The sequence below is a fragment of the Pieris rapae genome, chromosome 22, assembly GCF_905147795.1.
Source record: "Pieris rapae chromosome 22, ilPieRapa1.1, whole genome shotgun sequence".
Classification (NCBI taxonomy): Eukaryota; Metazoa; Arthropoda; class Insecta; order Lepidoptera; family Pieridae; genus Pieris; species Pieris rapae.
Window position 1 is genome coordinate 4292330 of NC_059530.1, and position 24138 is coordinate 4316467.

At 32.5% G+C, this 24138-nt stretch overlaps 1 protein-coding gene across 4 annotated transcripts in view; it reads left to right on the top strand.

Annotated features, from left to right (window-relative positions):
• Positions 1-3762: 3762 nt before the first annotated feature.
• Positions 3763-24138, top strand: part of LOC110997017 (vascular endothelial growth factor receptor 1) — a 35260-nt gene continuing 14884 nt past the window's right edge. Inside the window, exons 1-7 of one of the 4 annotated variants that reach the window (XM_045633053.1) lie at positions 3763-4136; positions 19647-19985; positions 20135-20247; positions 20457-20601; positions 21335-21474; positions 22511-22670; positions 23263-23380. In XM_045633053.1, the coding sequence (XP_045489009.1) occupies positions 4070-4136; positions 19647-19985; positions 20135-20247; positions 20457-20601; positions 21335-21474; positions 22511-22670; positions 23263-23380 (1082 nt within the window). In that variant the 5' untranslated portion in view covers positions 3763-4069. Of the gene's footprint in view, positions 4137-19646; positions 19986-20134; positions 20248-20456; positions 20602-20762; positions 20896-21334; positions 21475-22510; positions 22671-23262; positions 23381-24138 lie in introns of all 4 variants that reach the window. The other 3 variants (XM_022264948.2, XM_022264949.2, XM_022264951.2) reach the window with 3 other exon arrangements.

The window sequence follows — 24138 nt, forward strand, 5'->3', positions numbered from 1 at the left end:
AACTTTTTTATTATAACGTCAAAGACAATTTTGCGCGAGACTACTTTCACATAATGGTTTTAATTAATTTTTATAAAAAAATATTATACAAGACTGATACTTGAATTATTTTGGATTGAATTAATATTGTGTTGAGGGAGTACTGGACGCCCAGTCACCACCTTGGAGTGAAATTGGCTAGCGCAAATATTTACTTTGATTATGGGAGAAAGGTGAGGTGGTTACGTCAATCAGAGGGTGTCATGCCCCCCTTCATTACAACTGACTTGATTACGAAATAGTGAACTTGCGTCATTGGAGCAATAAACATCAGTAGCACTAAAAAAGCTTGTTTGTTCTTGGGTTCAGTTGTCGAAAAAATTAACGAATATATTTTAAAGTTAAGATAATGATTGCGGTTACAAAACATTACTTTAAAATTTTATAACTATGTACGAGCAGTGGCGGATTTTCGGAGGCTGTGAGGTACCTACAATTGTGTGTACTCCGAGAACTATGGGATATGTGCGACGGCGAAGGCCTAGGTTTTTTGCGATACCAAGGGAAAGAACCATTCTGTTGCACAGATCCCCGTAATCCCGGACGTTGCGCCTATCAAATCATAAATCATTTATTCATGTTGGTAACATAATGTACACTTATGAACGTCAAAATAAAGAAATTTAATGTATTTAAACGCTTCTAATTTTAAATTTACTGCCAGTTCTCAGATCAAGGGCGTAGAACGGAAGAGAAGAACTGGCAATAAACTCTCCGCCACTCTTGAATGCTGTCTCCGACACTATCGACGTATTTGTATGTTCGCAGAGTGAATTCACAGTAGCGGTATATTATGTGTTTAATTTTATATATGTACTTTATTATATTTTATTAAATGTTTCTCGTCATTGTCGTATTGGCATTCCTGTATTCAATAAATAAATAATTAAATTGTCATCAACCTAGATTATTTTAACAATCTAACGATTTCAGTAAAATTGCACGTAAAGTTTTTCGGATTGATTTATGAGCACATTAATATAAACATACAAACATTCATAATACTACCATCAGTAGTAGCATTGACATGTATTTATTATATAAGTCGGTAGGTGGAGGAGGAAAGAGGGAAATATATGTGAAATAAAATGGATTAGAGGTTGGAGGACGGTGAACTGGCTCTTTTACACTAGAATATGGAAGTTTACCAGCATTTTTCATCTCTGCATTGCTTCGTTGGCATGCTTTGGACAGGTTTTCTTTTGGCTCTTTCCAGTCGAGTCAAAGTCAAAGCAAAGTTTTTTTTATAGAACACTGGGTAAAGAGGCAGGAGGCGCAACTGATGTTTAATAATACCGCCGCCCATAGACTCTCTCAATGCCAGAGGGATCACAAGTGCGTTGCCGGCCTTTTAAGAGTTACGTTATACAAGGACCCTTAGTTACTCGAATTGTTTCGTAACTACTTTAGTGGGCAGCTAGTTCCAAATAGTAGTGATGCTGATTAAGATAGCATTTGTTGGCTATAATAATTATAATTTGTGCAGAAATCCACGACGAACAATGTGTAAAATATTCTGACAGCACTTAACTTCGATTTAAGGCTAATCCTTGCGAATAGTGTGACCATAAATGTTATCACTGATAACGATTGCGTTACACTGATACTGCGAAATCGATAATAACTGAGAAAAGACAAGGATCTGTCTCACGATATTAAAAAAGAAATTCACGGAATTAAGTTTTATTTAATACACTGTCGAGAATTAATTAGCAGATCAAGCGACGCAAGTGGATATGTCATTCACTACGAAGAGATTCTAATTTTAAAAAATGCGGGTAGTCACCTGTTATTGGCTGTCAGGGAGGAAAACCTCCAACTCTCTCAAGACTTTACTTCAAGAACATCTATCCTTTTCCTTTCAGATGCTCGCGCAGGCCAATGTTCAGAGCCTTATAGGAAAATAAGGAACACTAGTGACTCGATATAATTCATGTATTTCTGTGTATAATGTTTACGTGGCAGTAATGATACCGGGAAACTGCACTAATCCAAATATAACTCTTTGGATATATTATGTTTCAATTGCTCTCAATTGTATGCTACAACGATTGGCAAAATATACGATACACAAAAGTAATTATAAACAACATTTCATTTGAAATTAACAGCAGTAAGACGATTCTGTAAATGAATTGAATTTCATCAACAATTATCAGTGGCCCTACAACCTCTTTAGGTCTTGGCCTCAGATATCTGAATCTGTTTCATGATCATTTTTAAATCACGCATGCCGTCGACTTTTTGGGTCTAAGATATGTCGGTTTCCTCACGATGTTTACCTCCACCGTTCGAGCAAATGTTAAATGTGCACATAGAAAGAAAGTCCATTGGTGCACAGCCGGGGATCGAACCTACGACTTCAGGTATGAGAGTCGTACGCTGAAGCCACTAGGTCAACACTGCTCTTTTGTCAGAAGACCCGTTATCAATTGAATTGAAGGCCTAAGAATCTTTACGAATCTAATATCGATCTCACTATGAAAATTGCGCAGGAGCACACAGAAATAAAATACTCTAAAAACTGCTGTACTACTTTGAATGGAGTTAAGTAAACCAAAAAATTAACCCGTTGTTAAACAATTACACGATGTATAATAATTAGAAATCCTATCATAATGTTATCAGACATTATCATTGTGCAAAGATAAAATATTAACCATAGCATTTGTGATGGCGTATCATTTATGTTGTAGTGTGTTTGATTTATCACAACCATATTCTCATATTTTCTTGATATATATGTATTTATTTTTCTTATTTCCTTTTTTTTACGGTAATACAATAGAAATAAAATAAATCAGTGGTGCTACAACCACTTTTAGGTTAACCTCAGATTGTTGAATCTGTTTCATGATCATTTTAAATCTAATGGGCAAGTCGTCGTCGACTTTTTGGGTCTAAGACATGTCGGTTTCCTTACGATGTTATCCTTACCCGTTCGAGCAAATGTTAAATGCGCACATAGAAAGTCCATTGGTGCACAGCCGGGGATCGAACCTACGACCTCCGGTATGAGAGTCGCACGCTGAAGCCACTAAGCCAACACTGCTCTACAAGACAATAGGAACCAAACTAAAAACATAATACAGTCATAACTAATTATAAATAATGCAATTGTTGTAATTCAGCCAGTTTGCAATTCAATATATAATTACTATTATATATTTTTAAGCGTTACAATCCTATATAACTTGGCGTCAAATTGCATCGTTTTTTTGATAACTTTTATTTAAAAAAAAGTAACTTTGTTCAGCCAAAAAAAACAAAAGTAATGTTGTCATTGATTCATTGACTTTTTAGACTCGTATTTCGTATGTTTTTATTATGAATTGTATCATAAGGTATGTATAGGCAACATGTTTAACATTTTATTTCTCCTTTGACCTTACTAGACCCATGAGACTTCATTGGAAGGAAACGGTAAATGAATTAGGGCTATAATTGAATGTCATCTATAATAATATTAATAGCTATAATTGATATGTTTTAAGATTTCAAACATATTCGTATTTCAAAAAGTTATAAAATACAACAATAAATAGTGAAACTACCTATTTAGTCAATGAAATTTATATAGATGTAAAATGGTTATCTTGATTGCAGACATTACGGTATTATACGCCAGCTGGTATAACCTTATTGTTATCTCGCTTTGACCGCGCGAGGTCACTCTTGGCGCTCCCAACTCCAGCGAACGCGAACACAACGCGCTCGAAGTCTTCAAAACTTCGTGTATCGTGCGAGTTGCGATGCGACATTCCGACACAAAGTTTGTAGCGAACCGGTCGTGTACGCTCGCTAACGATTAAAAAGTAACACACAACGTATACTAAACTTTTACTGTGACCTAATTACTTCGTGATAAGTGCAATTCAATTAACGACATGTGAAATTGTTACCGTATAAACAGTGAATCAGTGTTCAGTGTCAAAGTTTATCAATTGTGATTGAGACTGCGCTTGATTGTTTAAAATAGAAATGGTGTTACAATGATTGGCGAATTATAAATCTTATTTAAATTGCCAAAATGTTTAACTCTAGGATTTGGCTGCTATTACCATATGGATTACAATTAATATGCTTGACAACTGCAGGTTTGAAAACAAATTGTTAAAACTGAGTAAACTAACTTTTCTTAGCACGATAACTTCTGTAGCTATAGCAATAAACACTAATCTGCATCTTGCTCGAGTGAAGGTCACGAAGAAGTCAGTATAGATGTCAAAGCCATTTGTGTAAAGGAATACAGTATTTAATAATACTTTACACATCTAGTTAGCATCGAGAATGGAACCATCGTTTCCAACAAAACATTTCAATTATAAGTACCTTTACATTTAAATAAGCAAGGTGAATCTGAGGAAAACAGTACACGAAACACCTTGTTATAGAATTTGTTTACATCATATATTTTTTAAACATGTTACAGCTAGAATTAACGTTCGTTATTTTACGAAAGTGGAAACTTCCCGTTTAAAGTTTGGACTCATTAGAGTCAGGAAATCAAATCTTTTTTGCGATTTATAATAATTTGCATACACGTGGTGACTCATAAATATTCAACAAAACGTGCCTTTTATTCGATTTGTAACGGAACAAATGTTTATCTCAAATCAAAAATATGTAAGTGGTATGGCCGGTGCCAGTTCGTGGCGTATTATGTTAAAACATTGCAAGTGTATTTTTGGCTCATTGTTAAGTTTTCAAATACCGTCGGAATGCGAAGAATTCCTACTATAAGGCCCGTTTAATCGCTAAAATTATTAATGTCCGTAATAAATTTAGATCAATTCATTTGCACTAGGCTTCGTTCATTTAACTAGTTCTTATATATTCACAGGAGTAGTACTGTGATCATTCTCTGATAAATAAATAAATTATACATAAATCTCTTTGTACTATTTGTAAACGTATGAGTTACGATTTCAATTTCGATAATATCAAGCGGCATTAACTAATTTGTTAGATATATTATCTGTCCTATTTTAGTATTTAATCATAACTTTTAACCATCTACACGCTGGGTCGAACAATAAGTAGTACTTATTAAGGTTTTTACCATTATTGGTTATTTAAAAATGTATACAAAACTATGCGCATATTAAAATTACAATAACAAGTCGAATTGTTAAACTTCTTCAATTTTTAATGTCGGCTAAAACAGGTACAATGGAGATGACAATAATATAATTTACACCTCAACAATGAAAAACAAATTAAAGCTAAGGCTGTAAATCAGCGATATAATATTGTCTGAGGCAAATACTTTCTGCCTACCAAATAATTCGCTGGGATTGAGAGAAATATTTAACATGGTACTATTACCTACGCCACTACGCGGCAAACAAGTTATAGCAATTCATAATCATAAAAATTACTTCCTTGTTCCATTATTAGGCTAGAATCTATACTGATGTCATCGCATAACACTGTCAGTACTTACTCGTATAGTATATACATTAAATTAACAATATTGTTACTCATACTTGAGTTTAAGGGTATTCAGAGTCGAGACTTAGCGCTGAGAAATTAATTGTAATGTCAAAGTCATAAAGTCAAATCATTTGTTTTTATTAGAATTGGGCCTATTTTAAAGGCAAAAAAATAACTTGTAAAAACTAATTACTAATTTCTCCTTCCAAAAGATTCATATGAAGGATAATAGACAAGAAACTCCATATCTCTTTTAAAATAGTTTTTAATAATATTTTGTACATCTGATTTGATAATCATTTGTGAATCCCATCCAGAGTAAAAAAAATAGGCGCATGATGTTTTAAAAAAATAATGCAGATGATAACTAAATTATTATTAGATACATGGTGCTCACATATTTATAAATATTGCACCTATAGATTTTTATTATTAATTATAAAAAATAATTACAATGTATTTGACATAATACAGAAGTACTAAGATTCGACTCTTAATTTCAGAGTACGGATTTAATTGTAAGAATTAGCCTGTTTTTTTGATAATAGTCAGTAGAATAAATTCGTACATTAAGACTACACTGAGCAAGGTCGATAGAAACGCTGTAGAAATAAAGTACGCTTTACTTAATATTTCCAGCTAATAATAATTAATCGCTTGGGTCTGGATACGTTCTATGAATTAATATATTTTACTAAATATTTTGTCCATACTATAGTTGAAAGTGAAACTAAATCAGTTCGTTTATGCTGTTTTAACTAAAGTATTAATGCTATTTATCGTCGTCGTTAATATAGTAAAACTGATTTAGTTTTTTAAATGTCTATGGAGGTAACAAAGGTTTGGATGACTGTCGCTTTGCTTGAAAAATGTTTTATAGTATTGTAAATAATTATATTATAACATATATAATACTTTTGGTTAACTAACGAATGTTAAACTAACAAATTGCACGCGAAAGGTTTTTAACTTTAAACTCTAAACAAATATAAAATAATAAAAACATTTTTGACTAAATATCGTGGCCTGATTATAGTTTTGATTACGTCATCCTGCGACAGACTATACACACATGTCAAGCCAGACTACTTATAATAATTAAACCCATTTCAATAGTGTAGATAATAAAAATTATAAAATGGATAGAGTTTTCACCGTTAGAATTTAGTGTTGTTCATAACGACAGATAATTAAACAATTATGTATACAGTATAGCCCTATTTATAATAATAAATATAGCAATCGCGGCATATAACATTCTTTTTATTTATTCTAATTATCTATTACTTACTTGTAAGTGGAAAAATAGTACCTACACTAAAACAGAGTGTCTACCCCTTAATAGAGGCTGTAGGTAGTGTTATAAGACAGTTTCTTATGTTATAATAAAGATAAAATACTTTTAGTAAATTAGGACTTGCTGGCTTGATCGTAATGTTAAATTGTGCATTTGGGCAGACAATTTATTTGAAAAAAATCTTATCGTTAAACGTTTCCATCCTATGTCGTTGTCATGCGGGCGGAAAAGAAATAAAGTTGACGGCTTTTTAGATACACAAATATCATGGGTAAACCTTTACATATACACAATACATAACTGAAAAAATAAATAAATAATATTCTTTGAAGATGTATCAAACACACTTATACTAAAAACTTTATCATTCAGTTATATTATTGAAGATAAGATTGTAGATTTATATCACGTGTCTTATCGTATTTGTCTTTTCTATTTTCAAATAATACATAGATATATATATATATATATATATATAAAGTATACTATAGAGCTACCACAGACGATATAATCTACAAAAAAAATAGACTGAATTATATTACTTCCCAGTTTTATCATTATATATATAATCGTTTCAAGTTTAATTGATTGAAATGAAACAAAATTATATAGGAGTACGACATTTTGCGAGTTAAAATTATTACACATTTCTTTTTTAAACCATTTTTATTTATTGCACCACATTATCTCAATATTAAAAAATATAATATGTATATACAATGTATATATAGTAGATAAATAAACTGCACAGCAAGTTCTTTAGCAAGTTTTTGCGCTCAACAATTATTATTATATTTCAATATTTCAGTCAATTTAGATAATTACATAATGAATTAAAAACGTAAATATTTGTCAGGAATCGGAATGCCAGACAGAATAGACACCAAAAGAAAAAGTATTTTGATCACGAGTACCAAACCGTTTTAAAGAAACGCTCGTTTCTTACTATTGACAAACAAAATTATTTTAAATAATTATTAAGTAAAATATGTCGAAGCAAACTTCTTTATGTAATAAAAATAAACCGAATTATGTAGATAAAGGAATTTTTGTGGATATTTTTCCTGTTTACTTTATTAATAAACATTACAACATACTATAACCCTTCCGTACTTATAGTTTGTTTAGAATTGAAACATTACAACGTGTTTTTACCTTCTTTCATTCGTGTAAACGTTATATATCATAGAATTTTACGTTGTGCCTTATAGTAACAGTTGGCAGATATTTGCCAGAAATGTTATAAATGTACAATCTTCTTATAGTGACGTCATTCGATGGGTGGCAATGAATTTTAGACAATGGTCTAAAAATATTCAACTAAGGCGTGCCTCTGGCCATATCTGTTACGGACGATCGAAATATTCAAGTTTCCTTTATAATTCAAAGAAAGAGAGAAATGTAAATTTCATCAAGGTAAAGAGAATAAATAGTAGTTGTAAGAGTTTAGCCGGACGCAGGCACTGTCTTCCACTGCTTCATTGCATTCATTCGTTACGTAAATGTAAATTTTGGTCCTTCAAGCCGGACGAAGATGAGCTAAGGCTGTAATGTTGTTTTTTAATATTATGTATAAGAAATATTTACAATTCTTATTATGGCAAATACAATGCACGTGAGAAGATACTACCTGATAATGCATTAAGATAAAATAAATTTACTTTTATCTGTATAATACTTAAATATTGTTTATAGTTTAATATTTACTCTCTCATTCACACTCGACATAAAAAGTATCATAGTCTCCGAAATGAGAAATTTCTAGCACTCTCTGTCCTATGCCACCCGACACTCTCGAACCGATGTTGGCGTAAGGTTTAGAAACACTAAAATAGTTAAAAGAAATCAACAGTAAGTTTGACGACTCCCGTGCGTTTAACATATATTGGATGCTGACACAAGGTATTATTTTAAAAAGGCAAAAAGGTGTTAGGTGATACCGTTGCCCATAGACACTCATATTACCCGAAGGCTCGCATGTGCGTTGCCGGCGATTAGGGTTTTGGACGTTCTTTTCTGAAAGGCCGAATTGGTTCGGAAATACTTAAATGGGCAACAGGTTCCATATAGTGGTGATAGACTGCAAAAACTATCTTACGAAACGCTAGTTGTGTAACGAAAGATCTCAAGGTGATGAAGAAGTGGTACGGATGGTATTTTGTATTCTGCCTCGACGTCCGATGATGAACCTCAGCTGTACCTTAATCCGAACCAACAGGGTTCCAATCTCAATCTCACACTGATTTTGTAAAGATTGTTATCGGTAACAAAACCGTCCTAATGAGTCTACTTTATAAGGCAGCTGGATTTTTAAAAGTTTGCACATTATTAAATGAAATACAGTTTTCATGTGATTTATATGAATCCAATGGCGCATGTGTTAATTGCAATTCCAATCTGATTCCAGTCAAATCTTTATAGTAAATGATAGCTTAATTTCATATAAGAATTTTAAATTTATCCTTACGTGTGATAAATTCGTTATTACAATGCAAAGTATTTTTAAAATGTTGCATAACTTCTTATCTTGTAAGATAGTATATCAAACTTTATCGAGATAAAAAGGAAAAGGATTTAAGCTGAAAGCGTCTGCTAAATGTGGAACCAGCTGCCCGCTGAACCAAGTATTTCGACTAAGGGTCCTTCAATTCAATAAAAGCGTACCAATTTCTAAACAGACGGCAACGCACTCGGAAGCTTCTGGCAATGCGATGCTGCAATGTATCGCGGTATCACTTTGCCCCCTTTTACATAGAAAAAGAACGTGTACTTATGTACAAGGTTAAGAAGTTATACTTCTTTGCCGTAACAAGAAAAAAACCTTTTCCAAAATTATTTTATTTTTTCCTAACGCGCCAAAAAAATGATAACAATTATGACCGATTTTTTATCGCTTAACCATGCTGATCGCGCTACTTAATATTTGTACTTGAGATGAGAAAGAAATAAGTGATATAATACATTTATTATAAATAAAAGTAGAAACTCAGTACTAGTAACCACAAAACACCGAATTAATGATAATTGACTAATTGAAGACTACTTTTGATCAATAGGTCAGACTATTAATAATATTATATTAATAGTATGCGGCCTCGTTCCATACTACTTAAAAATGTGATAATGAACCCGTATATATACTAGTAATTCTCTGAATTTATAATTCTTTATATTATTTACCAAATAAACAAACAAAAAACATTTTTTTATTAGCTCTGCGCAACTAAGTTGGAAATAATATTGGCCTTCTGGGTATTTTCCTAGGGTCATGCTTACCGTCACAGATTCCGTGTGGCGTCACACAGTTTTCGTACTTTTTCTGAGTAAGCAGCAACCTGGATACATTTAAGAAACTCAAATGCCTTTCCATCTGGCGTTTCAGTGCTTATGCGTACTGGCCTATAGGTTATTTTTACATTCCAGTAATTAATGTACACTGGACATGTAGCAGTTTTAATTTTTATTGAACATTGAATAAAGAATTTTTGAAATTGATTATAGGTTATTTTTACTTCGATGCTTTTAGTTATATTATTATATATTCAATTTTTCTGCTTATTAAGAATAGATTATTTATGTCCGACACGTACTAAGCAGGAATTAACATGTTGTCATAAGAAAAATACTGTATGTATATAAATGAATTTACTGTATCATATCACAATAACATTAATTTATATATATTATTTTATGCTCTGTTAGCTTAGTGGTCAATGCGTGCGACTTTAACCTAATGGGAAGTGCGTTCAAAACATGTAACAAATTTCTTTCTCCGTTGCGACTTCTAATCACTCCATCGTCATTCATCCATCTTGCCTATAAATAAAGGAAGAGATGCATAAGGAATTAATGGGAAATTTAAGGTTTATTTAATTTTTATACATAAATAAAAATGAATAGAAAAATAGGTTGTTAAATGCACAACTTGAAGATGGATTTTTTTTAGAAAAAAATTGGGAAAATAAAATAAAAGTGATGAAAAATTTAATCTTGTTGAGTATGATTTTATGATACATGACAAATCATTGTTTTTAATTCATTTTATTATTCTTGATTACTCAAGATGCCATATGGAACAAGGTGTAATGGTTGCAGCTCCTTACTAACGTTGTGTAAAAAAACGGAGGAGGAGGAGTTTATTGCCAGTTCTTCTCTTCCGTTCTACGCCCTTGATTTGAGAACTGGCAGTAAATGTAAATTCGCAATTAATTTAATTTTTTTTGACGTTCATAAGTGTACTTGTTTGATATGAATAAAGATATTTTTGTTTTGTTTATTTGTTTGTATTACGGAAAAGCGAAAAGTCTATGGTAAAAAGTTCCATATGTTGGTATGTATATACTGTATATGTGTATATACTAAATAGGTAGGTTAAAGAACCGTAGTTCGCGAGGTCAGCAATGAATATTTTTAATCAATTGATTACAGCAATGTTCTTTATGAACTAGCGTACAATTCCTATAGTTTATTATAATTAGCATTGCGTTACATTCGTACTATAATCCTATCAGTGAGTCAGTAGTTTGTACTTTATGGTTTTTCGATACATTACTACAGACTCCCGTCTTGAGACGCGATGACTCACCATGAGTCACGAGATTTTCACGTTAACTGTCTGATCTGATTCATTATTGAGAAATATTTGTATATTTTCACTTTTTCGCATAAAAATAAATATATAAATATGGTTCGGAAATAATTCAGTGGGAAGCTGAAGTATTTCCGAACCAATTCGACTTAGGATCCTTCAAGAAAAGAGCGTACCAATTCTGAAAAGGCCGGCAACGCACTCGCGAGCCCTCTGGCATTGAGAGTGTCCATCAGGTGAGCCTCCTGCCCGTTTGCCCCCTGTTCTATAAAAAAAAATCCCAAAGGATAGTCTACATCACAGGAGACCGAAGAACTGGCATCTACGTCGTACAGGAATTAGTAATAACTATTCAAAGAGGGAACGCTGCCAGTATCTTCGGAACCTTGCCTAATAATTAATAATATATTTTAGTTATTAATTTAGTTGCATGAAAATATGGTGCGCGGCAAGAGAAAAGTTTTATAAATATATATTTAATTCAATTCAATGGTATCTATTTATAACCCAATTCGTCGCCACTATTATACGGAACTTAAAAGTTGAAATGAATTATGAATACTCATCTTTCAATTATGAACTATATTTTAATTGTGAATAATACTTTCAAATGATGGATGTGACACATCCTATTGATTTAACATTTCTTTATCTGTTTTGTTATTCATTTATAGGCTTGAAGGTAAGCGTCATCTAGTACCAAGTAGGTCAGGCCTTCTTGATTAACCGGTTGGCGATTTATAGGGGGTTACGTACACACAATTTACGTTTTATTTATTGATTAACACATCGTTGTATACAGAAATATAGTACAAGTATGTAATAAATTAAAAAGGAGGGTAACTGGAGGTCTCGCTTTCGAGCAATTTATTACAGGTTGTGAGAAAAATTTAAATGAAATAAGCGACAGAAGTGCAAAACTACATAAGACATAAAATTACTTAGACAAAAATGAAAAAAAAAATATCAAAACAAATCAAAACAGTGGATAATAATAGAAAGGACACAAATTTACGTCCCTAATTTGGATAAATATTAATTCATGCCCCCTTAAATACAGCAGTGTTGGCTTTTTATTTTATTTCGTGGGTAAATAAAAGATAGAGAGAGAGGAGATCTTCCACAGTCTGCTTCAATAGACATTTTCGTATGCGAAATAGCGAACAGTTTAATCGACTCTCGGTGGGGTCTTCCCGGGAAGATATGATATCCAAGCAAGTTCCCTTAAATGCAGGTAATGCTCCAACTAAATTAATAATTTGCGGTAACAATTTCTGCCACGGTAAATCATTCAGTACCGAAGAGTAGGTACATTAATTTTTTATTATTATTATTGGCTGAAATTAAAAGACAGATATTTTTTGTGTCATTTATTGTTGGTGCAATAATAATTGCAGCGATTCTGAAATGACTTATCGGATATTGTGTAAAATCAAAAACAATTGAATTACAAAAGGCAAAAGATTTTCATACAAATAACGTATTCTTTCTGGAAAAGCTATTTCTTAAATCGACCAATCCTCGTCAACAGTTTAAATGCTTAAATATTAAAATCTTTTTATCTCAGTCAGAAAATAATTGCGCACCAAATAATAATAATGTTTTTGTAGTGCGCAAAACATGAATGTGTTTTGTGTTCTCAAATGTCGTGAAACGACCGGTCAAGGTCACAATGTGTATTATATTATAATCAATACGTAATTAGTTTGTATTTTATTAGGACTTTAACGATTTAGAAACATGTAAGCAGCGTTGACCTTCAGAGCGACTCATACCTGAAGTCGTAGGTTCGATCCCCGGCTATGCATCAATGGATTTTCTATGCGCACTTGGTTGTATGCAAACAAAGTAAGAAAAAACCCGTCGACGTTTTGGGTCGAAGGCATGTTTCGAGGATAGAAAGCTCATCTACTGGTCTATTGGAAACAAAATGTTTTCTTATTTATGGTTTCAAAAATATTACTTGTTTTTAGTCCTTCAAGAACAAAGCGTACCTATTCTGAAAAGGCTGGCAACGCACTGGCTCGTTGTGTTCTGCCCGCTGATCTACTTAAAAAATGTTAATAAGCGGATAAAACAAAAAAATATCACACCGTAAAAAATGTTTAAATTAGTATTATGTTATCTTCCTTAACAAACAGGAAAATCCCACGTTATCATATTTCTATTCGTTTCTTTCGTATCAAATTAAAACCACAAATGTACCGTGCACTCAATTTCCGACATACCGATTTGGTCCTTTGTACGTTAAGTCCTGGTTAATAAAGCCAGCCTTGCTCCGCGCCTCTGCGCCTCTGCGAACATCCTCTGAATAATGGATTGTCTGTCGCGCCAAGAACAAAGATATATTAAGAAAACAGTGACCCGTATTTATAATATTTTTACTTTAAGCCAATAGAAGATTTGATGACTCGCATCTTCTTCCATTGTTAGATGGCGATCATTACTTTCATCAATTACTCCAAAGTAGGTTCTTCTTTGAGTTTTAGTTCTGTCTTGTCTTCAAATCAGGTCCAGTAACTATTCGATTTGTTAATAGTATCAGTTCTGATAGGTTGATATACATATACTCTCAATTACCCTGAAGGCTCATGAGATCATATAAGGTGATTTTAAGATTTCGATACTAAACGAGCTATGTCATCAGTTTACCCCATCGTGTAAACTGTGTTAAGTAGCTGGGATTTTAAAACACAATCTCCCTCTTTAAACCTAACCTAACCTCTTACTACTAGATTAACACTATCCTAACAAAAAATATGCATTCAATTTGAACCAGTAGTTAAACTAAGCTTAGGGGTAATTAATAATATTGATTTCTTTGTTTGAAGGCTGTTTTTAGATTCTATTAGTTTGAATATAATATGTTTATTACGGAATATAAGATACAGGTATCACTTATTCTTAATTTGTATCGGTAGACATCCTTACTCATCGGCAAATAAGACAGAGGCAGAGATAAAAGCCAGCATACTCTAGGTAGTCTTAAAATTTCAAATCATCTAATCACAAAAATACTATGGCAAACATAGATAGAAACCAAAAGAAGGTAAATACTGAGATTTACATTACTGCTAATAGTTAAATTATATTATATTCTCGTGAATTAATATTGATTAATTGTTTTGTATTTTTAGCAAAATAAATAATGTTACGACAATCTGGCTTCCTCTTATACCGTAAGCTTTCAAAAATAATATTTGTTAATTATTAATGAATGAAATCACATAAATACTTTAGAGTTACTGGAAAGAAACTGGGTTAAATAGTAAGCGAAGTATTTAAAACTATATTATCCTTATTATTTTGCGGTTTAACGTTCTATACTCGGCGTTGCTCCGGATTTTTCCGTGGAAATGTTTTTATGGGAGGGTACCTAGCAGATTTGGAATAAGTGTAAGTGTAACACCTGCAACACCGGAGGTTAGTTAGTGTGTTGTCGACCTTTGTTTGCAATGCAAAAAGGTTTCACACTAAAACTCATAGATCGTAATAATTCAGCTATTTATGCGATATACAAGCTCTCATATTTGTAAGAAGTGTCGTTAGAAAAAGTTTTTAATATTTAAACTATCTGCCCCGCGAACTTCGTTTCTCCTTAATGCCTACCTTTTTAGTACATACCAACACGGAACATTTTTCTATACTATACCAAAGACTTTTCGGTTTTCCGGAATGAAAACTTTTTAGGTTGTTTTGTGGATTTTTCTTTATATGAATTCAATTGAATAACAAATAAAAGTAGGGGTTGATCGTAGAGGGTTGAAAATATTGGGTTGTATGTATTGTTAATGCTGTATCATAAAAAAATATCTATAAATTAAAAAAAATATATATATATTGTATATACATACCCAATATGCACACAAAATTTCATGACAATCGGCCGAGTCGCTTCGGAGGAGTTTAACTACAAACTCCCCGAGACGAGAATTTTATATATATATATATATATATTAGATGTGACATATATATTTACATAATAAATTTAAATGGATGGTATTACTCGTAAATGCTTCTTCCAGACACTTTGATATTTTTCCTTACTTGGTTAACATATAGTGTATGTATATCTATAAATACCAATAAATAAATGTACTACTCTCTGCACGTAACTGGATTTTGTTTGCATAAAACGAAACAAATAGACTACTGCGCATAAAATGACATTGCCAATTTAATTAAGTCTAGATATTTAATATCTATTCAATGTTTTCCTCGTGTCATTCGTGTTATATAAATACGTGAAAAAATGAGGTTTTTTGATTTATACATTTAAAAAGAAAACACATTATTAAATATTATTAAAAAGGATGTATAGTTAATAACAATATCTTTACAATCAAGTATACAGTATTTAAAATTTTCTTAATCTTAAATAAGTAATATAAAAAAATAAACATCAAATCAAATTTAAAAAGTTCGGTGCCTGTGGCAGATTTCCTTTAACGCTGGCAGCATTTCCTTAGGGTCCTAGCTCTGGAGTCACAGGTATTGTCTACCAGGCGCCAACTTAAATCTTAAGCGCCTGTGCACTCCAACCCCATGGCCCAAGAGTCTCTACTCCAAAGGGAACAATATCGAAGTTGGAGGAAATATATTTATGTCGTTTTATTATTTATTATTTTCTTCTGTTCTGCGGCCGCGGTTTTTTGCTTGTCCGCAGGAGTATCAGAAGTATCATACTAAAGCCCGTCCCATTTTCCAACGGATCAACGACATTCGATCCGTCCGCTTGCCTTCGTCTCTTACGAATAAAATAATCCTAAATATTACTAATAATATATTTTGCCCTAACACTAGGATACCCTGTGGGCAACTAGTCCATTCGACAATAAATGTTTTATAAGCTTGACCTAATAAATTCTACATAACACTTCCAATTGTACAATTAAAACTACAAACTACTGTGGTACAAGAAGAATACTTTCCGTTTCAGCGTATATTTAATTCATAATAATTTTGTTATTCAATCAAACAATAATAAGTCCACATATTTGTGTTAGTTAAAATATGAGTAGGTAAGCTTAGAGTATGAAATTAAATATATAATATATACATAACCAAACATTAACGCACTGGAACTTTAAATGCATTATTGAACTGAACTGAAATTATTATATTAGAATTATTTTTACATATATTTTTTTATTGGACCACAACATTAGGACAAACACAATATGTCAACATCACCTTACATACGAAAATATAAAAAAAGCGGTGCCGTCCCTAGAACATGTGGACACGACCAGCGAAATTAGGTAAATACAATAAAGTGTCAAAACAAAAAACAAACAAAAATCTAAAAATAATAGCTATAAATGTCTGTTTTGAATCCTTCAGGTATCGTACTGAAAATGAAAGATCCTGGAACATCTTAAACTTGAAGGGCCTCTAAAAGAAGACATGTAACAATAACTTGAATGTTTACGCGATAATTTCCAAAATTTAAATTGCAAATGTATAGTCCAGTTATCAGAGTAACAACGAACGAACTCACTTCGGGTGTTAACAATGTTTATTCTTATTACAGCTCAGAGCTTGTAGCGTTGTTAATTTATCGACAGGATACTGCGTATTCAGATACTAGACTTCCTTTTGCGTTTTGTGATAATGTTTTATAAACAGTTCGATTGAAAACAAAAGAATAACGTTTTTAGAATCATTATGTATGTGTTGGCCTAGTGGCTTTAGTGCGGTTGTAGCTTGGATCCCCGGCTGTGAATACTAAACGGAAAACCGTTTATCCTACCAATTTCTGTATAAAAAAACACTCTGTAACAGTCTAGGAAAAATAAGTGAATAAATCAAAACTCTAGATGGCACTTCAGTAAATTTTAATTACAACCGTACTGCTATCTATGTTTTTTATGTGGCAGTCTGACCACTGTGTTTTTTATAAATAAGAAATATTCCTTAATATAAGGAATGTATTATATAAACTTAATTTTATCACATCGGTACTGTAATGTATCGTTATAGATCATTATTCAGTTTGAACTAGGGATGCATTGATACGTAGTTTTGCCGATACGATACCGATGCTGGTACTATAATAGAAATATCTCCGATACCGATACCTGTACCAACGCTTATTGAGTTAAATTAAGATAAAAAATATCAAGATATGTTTAAAGATTTTAATTTTAAGTATAAAATATAGACACTCACAATCTTTGAATAAGATTAACTTAAGTATTAAAATTCAGAATTAAGACTAATTAAATTAAAATAAATAACTGTTAATAATTAAAATAGCATCGATAGCATCGATAAGGCTTTTGTAATTCTGTATTTTATTTGATTTGATATCGAAAAAATACTACACGCGATAGTAGTTAAAAGCCAAATAAAGTGTCCAGCGAAGTGGAACCCGCGGGGACAAAGCAGGTGATAGAGACAGAGATCAAACAAGTTGCGCGCTTACATTATTTTTTTAAAAGCGCGATATTTGACAAGTATTATTGTATCGGCAATTAAAATATCGCCGATACCGATTTTTTTTATAGAACAGGGGGCAAACGGGCAGGAGGCTCACCTGATGTTAAGTGATACCGCCGCCCATGGACACTCAATGCCAGAGGGCTCGAGAGTGCGTTGCCGACCTTTTAAGAATTGGTACGCTCTTTTCTTAAAGGACCCTAAGTCGAATTGATATCGGCAAACACGAAGTATCGCCGATATATCGGTATCGGTATCGGATGCAACCCTAGTCTTAACACATTTACTACCATAACAAGAAAACAACGGGGTGCTAATAACTTAATTGATTGTGTTTCCACAATTTGATCAGATCAATTATTCGTTTGATAGGATTAATTCCCCAAAACCACACCCTCGCAGGCAAATTAAAAGTGTTTTTGTTAATTAATCTATTACAATTGTGATGTAGAACAAGGCTTAATACGATGGACTAGTATTTATGTGTTAGTCTAAGCGTGTGTTAGAACCCCAGCTGTTCGATAAACCTATTGTATATTTATATATGTATATGTACCTAACAAGGTATATATATACAATAGGTTTTTATTATCATACTATAAGGTCTTGCTTGAACGGTGAAACAATGTCTTGCGAACCGGCGCGGCGTGTAAACCTAAAAGTTTAAACACCAGTATCTATTAATAATACAATCTTTGACTAGTTCTCTAGTCAACATAGTAGTTACTATGTCCCATCGCGGGGCAATGTGGCATGGTAAATTAGAGCTTATTTGGAGTCTAAAAACAAGTGTTAACGCGCGTTAATAATTCTATTTTTAACAGCCAAAAAACCCGTAAGAGTTTTACAATTCGACAAAAAAAAAAACAATAATACAGATTCGTAAATAATTCTTAGGAATCACCAGTTACAAAAAGGTTTAAAATGAAGTGCCGTTTTGATCACGAATATTTCTTGGTTAATGCTAGATTTATCATCACGTGACCACTAACTATGCAACCAACAATGTCCAGTATCAAATCATGTTATCAAAGACTTACATAAGACGTTTCATACACAGTGAAAGCTGGTTAATTAGGATCTCAAGTGACCAAGAATTATGTACCAATTATTGAGGGTAGTAAAATTATAGTTGTCTCACTTACAGAGGCCTACAGAAATGTACCGTTATTATACATATGTATGTAGAGGTGGAAATGCTAATAAAAATGCGCCTTTTTGGCGTTATAATATTTATTTAAAAAAAACTTACCCATGTTTTTCCTTGGTCAAAGTCTCAGAGAAACTATTGAAGTATTTCCGAACCAATTCGACTTAGGGTCCTTCAAGAAGAGAGCGTACCAATTCTTAAATGGCCGGCAACGCACTCGCGAGCCCTCTGGCATTGTGAGTGTCCTTGAGCGGTATCACATAACATCAGATGATTCTCCTGCCCGTTTGCCCCCAGTTCTATAAAGAAAAAAACTAATAATGTGCGAAAGACATGTCTTAAAACCTGTTCCAATCCATCTCACCTCAGTTAAAACCAGGTTTGAAAAGTTTATTACAGAGGTAATTCATTGAAAAAGTACCGGCTCCTTATTGCAACTCTCAATAATAGAGGTTTCTCTTATCCAGGTCCTAACCAGCTTTCATTGTACGCTAATAGATTAATCGTTTTAATCCCTTTAATGAAATTGTTCACATGTTTGTCCTAACATGATGAACAACTCGATAAGCGATATTACGCGTTTGACAAATTAGTCCAGGGAAGTTTCCATGAAAAGTTAATTCCCTTTCATTATGTTAAACTTAGGCGCGGTTGTACACACCGATAAAATGTTAGTAATACAATTCTGGTTTCAGATACAAACGGGCCGATAATAATTCCTTCCACGGAGGAAATAACATTAGAGAAGGGAAAAAATTTCACAATAATATGCAGATCAAATAAAAAAGTACAAATAAAACAACAAGAATTGCCCGAATATAGCAATCAATTGTTCAATGAGCAAACAACTGTGGCACTATCTGACTCTAAATATAAGTATGAAACGGCATTAGAATTAGTTAATGTCAGCAGGATTTCTGTTGGTTACTATGCCTGTTTTGATGAGAGCGTCAATGAAACTGCTATATTAACTAACATAAGAGAGGAACCTACTAATACAGATCATGTAGCTTACATATACATATACGTGAATGGTAAGGAATGTTCTTTAAAAGAGATTAAATGATAACGTTATTATGATTCGGGTTACAATTCTTTAAAACGTTGATGCTTTAATTGACCTCGCTAGTTCGTAAATATGTTTTTGGTATAGATAAATTCTCTAATGTATAAATTATTGTAGGTACGGATAGTCTTTTCGCACCATTCAGAGAAATGTTGATATCAATTGGTAACTCAAAGGTTGTAATAGAATGTAAACCCACAACACCCGATGTTTCTGTACAATTAATAGGGGTATGTATGTAACAATGAGTTTAATAGGCGAAGTTAAAAACGAAATAGAATGTTGCTTATATTGCATGCCGTATAACATTTTGCTTGATGTTAAGTGATTAAAATTTTCAAATAGTACAACTAACGCTTCACTCCAACTTAGTTCTGGGCATGTTTTTACGATCTAAGTACCTGATTGCTTGATTTATAACAACGTTCTTAATATCCAGGACTTTCCAGAAAGCGAATATAGTTATAGCCCGAAAATTGGTTTCACCATCGATAGCGAACTTTTGGATAGTCAAATAACATTTTTCAATTGTGAATTCACGAGACAAAACATTACCACAACGAAAGATGTGTTTGTACATAAACGTAGGTGTCTAATACTATAACATGTCCGTGAACCACAAAATTATTTTATGATGAAATAAATTTGTGGTAACAAATTGTATTCTTCAATTGGTTGATTTAAAAAAAAAAACAATTGAAGAATATAGTGTGTACTTTGACTAACAATATTTATGGTATAATAGCTGCAGAGCCAAAAGCCACCAGATACCTTTAAGTACTCTCCAAAGATTGGATTTTTATTGAAAGCAAAAGAGCCGAGTTATAATTGTACTTCACAGCGCGGTGACCTAATGTTATGGCGGTTAGTGAGTACTCGTAAGTAGAAATAGCTGGTATAGATGTTGGCGTGGTGTGGTCACTGAGTATTTTGTTCTGTATTTTTAATTTGGTTGTATTATACTCACATGAAGCTTACCGCTTTCTTCTCTTTGGTGTTTTGCTCTGCGTTATTTCTTTGTGTTTCACTTCTAACAACTAATTTACTAACATTTTTTAAGTTTGTTAATTTAAGTTTGATACATTTGATTACAATTCATTGTTTTTGTTTGCTTTGGTTGAATTTATGTTGACGTATTTGATTTATAAGTGAAAATATTTTTAATAACATTTTTTTGTATCAGTTTTAATTTTAGTAAATAAGTTTGTTTTGTGGTTACAATTATAAATGTTTAATTTGCAAATTTTACCTTTAAAATAATTATTATTATGTATCGAGATGATAGTTTCACAGTTGTCACATTTTTTATTTTTTTAGAAATTGAAAAACCTCCTACGCCGAGCATAAAAGGTGAATCGCCATATTTCATTAAAGGAGAGACTTTTTCACTTAACTGTACTGTAACTTATCAAGAGAATACTGCTGTGTATCTTGTATGGAAACTGCCCTTCTCGAAGGTAAGATCTTATATATAAAATTCTTCTGTTTGTGGTTAAACTCCTCCGAAACTGCTTTCCCGATTCTCATGAAATTTTGTGTGCATATTGGGTCTGTCTAAGAATCGGACAACACCTATTTTTCATCCCCCTTAATGTTAAGGGTAGTCCACCCCTAAATACTTTCTTTAATTTTTCAATAAATTTTTATTTTTTTATCAACTGTATCAACAGCATTAAAAATACATACAACTCTAAATTTTCAACCCTCTACGATCAACTCCTATTTTTTATTAGATATGATATACATGGCAAAACAACGTTTGCCGGATCAGCTAGTATTAATATAATGATGTGGAATAAATAAAAAAAAAGAAAATAAAAACAAGTTTAAATTGCCAGTTTGTTCTGGTAGCTTCAGGGTGAAACTCTCATACTTGAGGGCCATGGGTTCGATCCCCAGCTATACACCATTTGTCTTCGTCTAAGTGCACTCACTTGTACGGTTAAACCTACTATAAACGTAACTGTTTTTTATAAGAAAGCACGCCTGCCTTTCTTAGAATTAAAAGCTAATTAATAACCTGGATTGTCAGATAAAGTAATGAGAAAAAAGTGTTTTAAAAACTGCATCATGGAGCCCTAAACAATAGATAACACATTAATATATGCAGAATAAGTAAAAAAGTGCCATCAACGTGCCGTCGACTTTTTGAGTCTAAGACATGTCGGTTTCCTCACGATGTTTTCCTTCACCGTTCGAGCAAATGTTAAATACGCACATAGAAGGAGATTCCGTTGGTGCACAGCCGGGGTCGAACCTACGACCTCAGGTATGAGAGTCGCACGCTGAAGCCACTAGGCCAACACTGCTCCTTTGATTTGAGAAAGAGACAATTAAATGTATTTTCCTTGCGAACATAGGAAAGAAAGAAAGAAAACACTAAATTATATACTAAAAAAGGATGTTAAGTGCCATGGACAGTCTCATGTAATAATTTTCTTAACTATTGCTGCACAATACGAATATTTTCATGAATTACTTTTTAATTTTCAGAGTGTTTTGAATGAAACAAACGAGAAAGAGGCTACTGGTGGCAATTTATATAAGAAGATAATTATAGTTAACGCAACAGAGGAAGATGCTGGCGTCTACACATGTTTATCTAGGAATAGGAATGGGGAAGAAAGGAGAGACTTCACGAAAATATACAAAGGTTTGTATACAAAGATATAAGTGGTATTTAAATTAACGAAATATATAAGGTTCGATTCCCAGCGAATTCTCGTTTCGGATAGTGTACATAACAGCTATGTAACTCTGTTGTCTCGGGATCCAAAAATTACGTTTCTCTTTATAATTTATCCTTACAATTTGAAACACTTAGTTTGTATACATTTTAGTCCTTAAGAAGATTGCAATAGAAAGAATATTTTTTTTATTAAATAATTTTATTTAATGAAACACACACATATATAAAAATATACGAACACTTTCAACAAAAATGGGCCCAACTCATCTTTAAGTTGTTGTCACGAGCCCCCCACTAGCGGGCGCCAACTATATAGTAATATATATGTATTTACATAAAATGAAAAATGTGCTTAAAAAATTGCGTCTTTTAAGAATTGTATGTTATATAATGAACATTAAAAGACTATTGTCAATTTGAACGCTTATGAACAATAATAACAAATAAAAAGTAAAATAGTGCCACATTAGACTCGGCATATGTTAGAATGCGTTGATTATCAGTCGGTCAGTATGTAGAATATTTATGACCATAAGATATAAATTTCTGTTTCCAGATGCAGGGTTTATCAACCTTACGAAACCACATAATCAGATGAACACACTGGAAACAAAGCAAAGGATGATAAAGCTTCATGCGAAGATTTCGGACTATCCGCGTGCTAATTTCACTGTGTAAGTCATATGTGTTTTAAAAAAAAGTCACTTCGCACTTTAATTAAAAATAATAGTCCCAAAATAGTAAGACACCCAAAATCAAAAAATAATACACTTGGCTTGGGCCCGTGTGAAACAATAGACCAGGATTGATCCATTCAATCCTGAGGTCAAGTAAACAATTACCTAATTACCAATTCGATACCACAGGTTCATTTTATTTATTTATTTTATTTTATTTATTCGGAAACCAAACAGAGATATCCTTATAATAAAAACAAAGTCAAAAATAAAACACAATACAAACACACTGGATGCATCCACAACAGGTTACACTTATACAACCATATGATACAAAAAATAAAACATGACAACAACACACATAATAATAGTATAGAGTAAGGACATTAAGAGTTGCTTTATTTTATTCTTAAACAAAGCAGTAGTGGAGTGCGAAAAAGGGTTTAGTACGTACAAAAAAGTCAGAAGTGAAACTTCTTTGTAAATTAATTATTACTAAGGTAAAAGCCCCAATAGCTGATCATGTATCACTCCATGTACTTGTTATATATTTACTCTGTGTACGTGTTTAGGTGCTAATGATAATATAAATAAATAAAAAATCTGCGTTTACTGCACAAGACTTTATGCGACAGAACTGCCTTCAAATTTTTTTTTTTAAACTAATACATCAACCAATTCCTTTTTTTTTCTCGATCTCCCTTTCTCACTCTCTCTCAAACGTTCTCAATCGCTTTCTCCCTTTTTTTTCAACA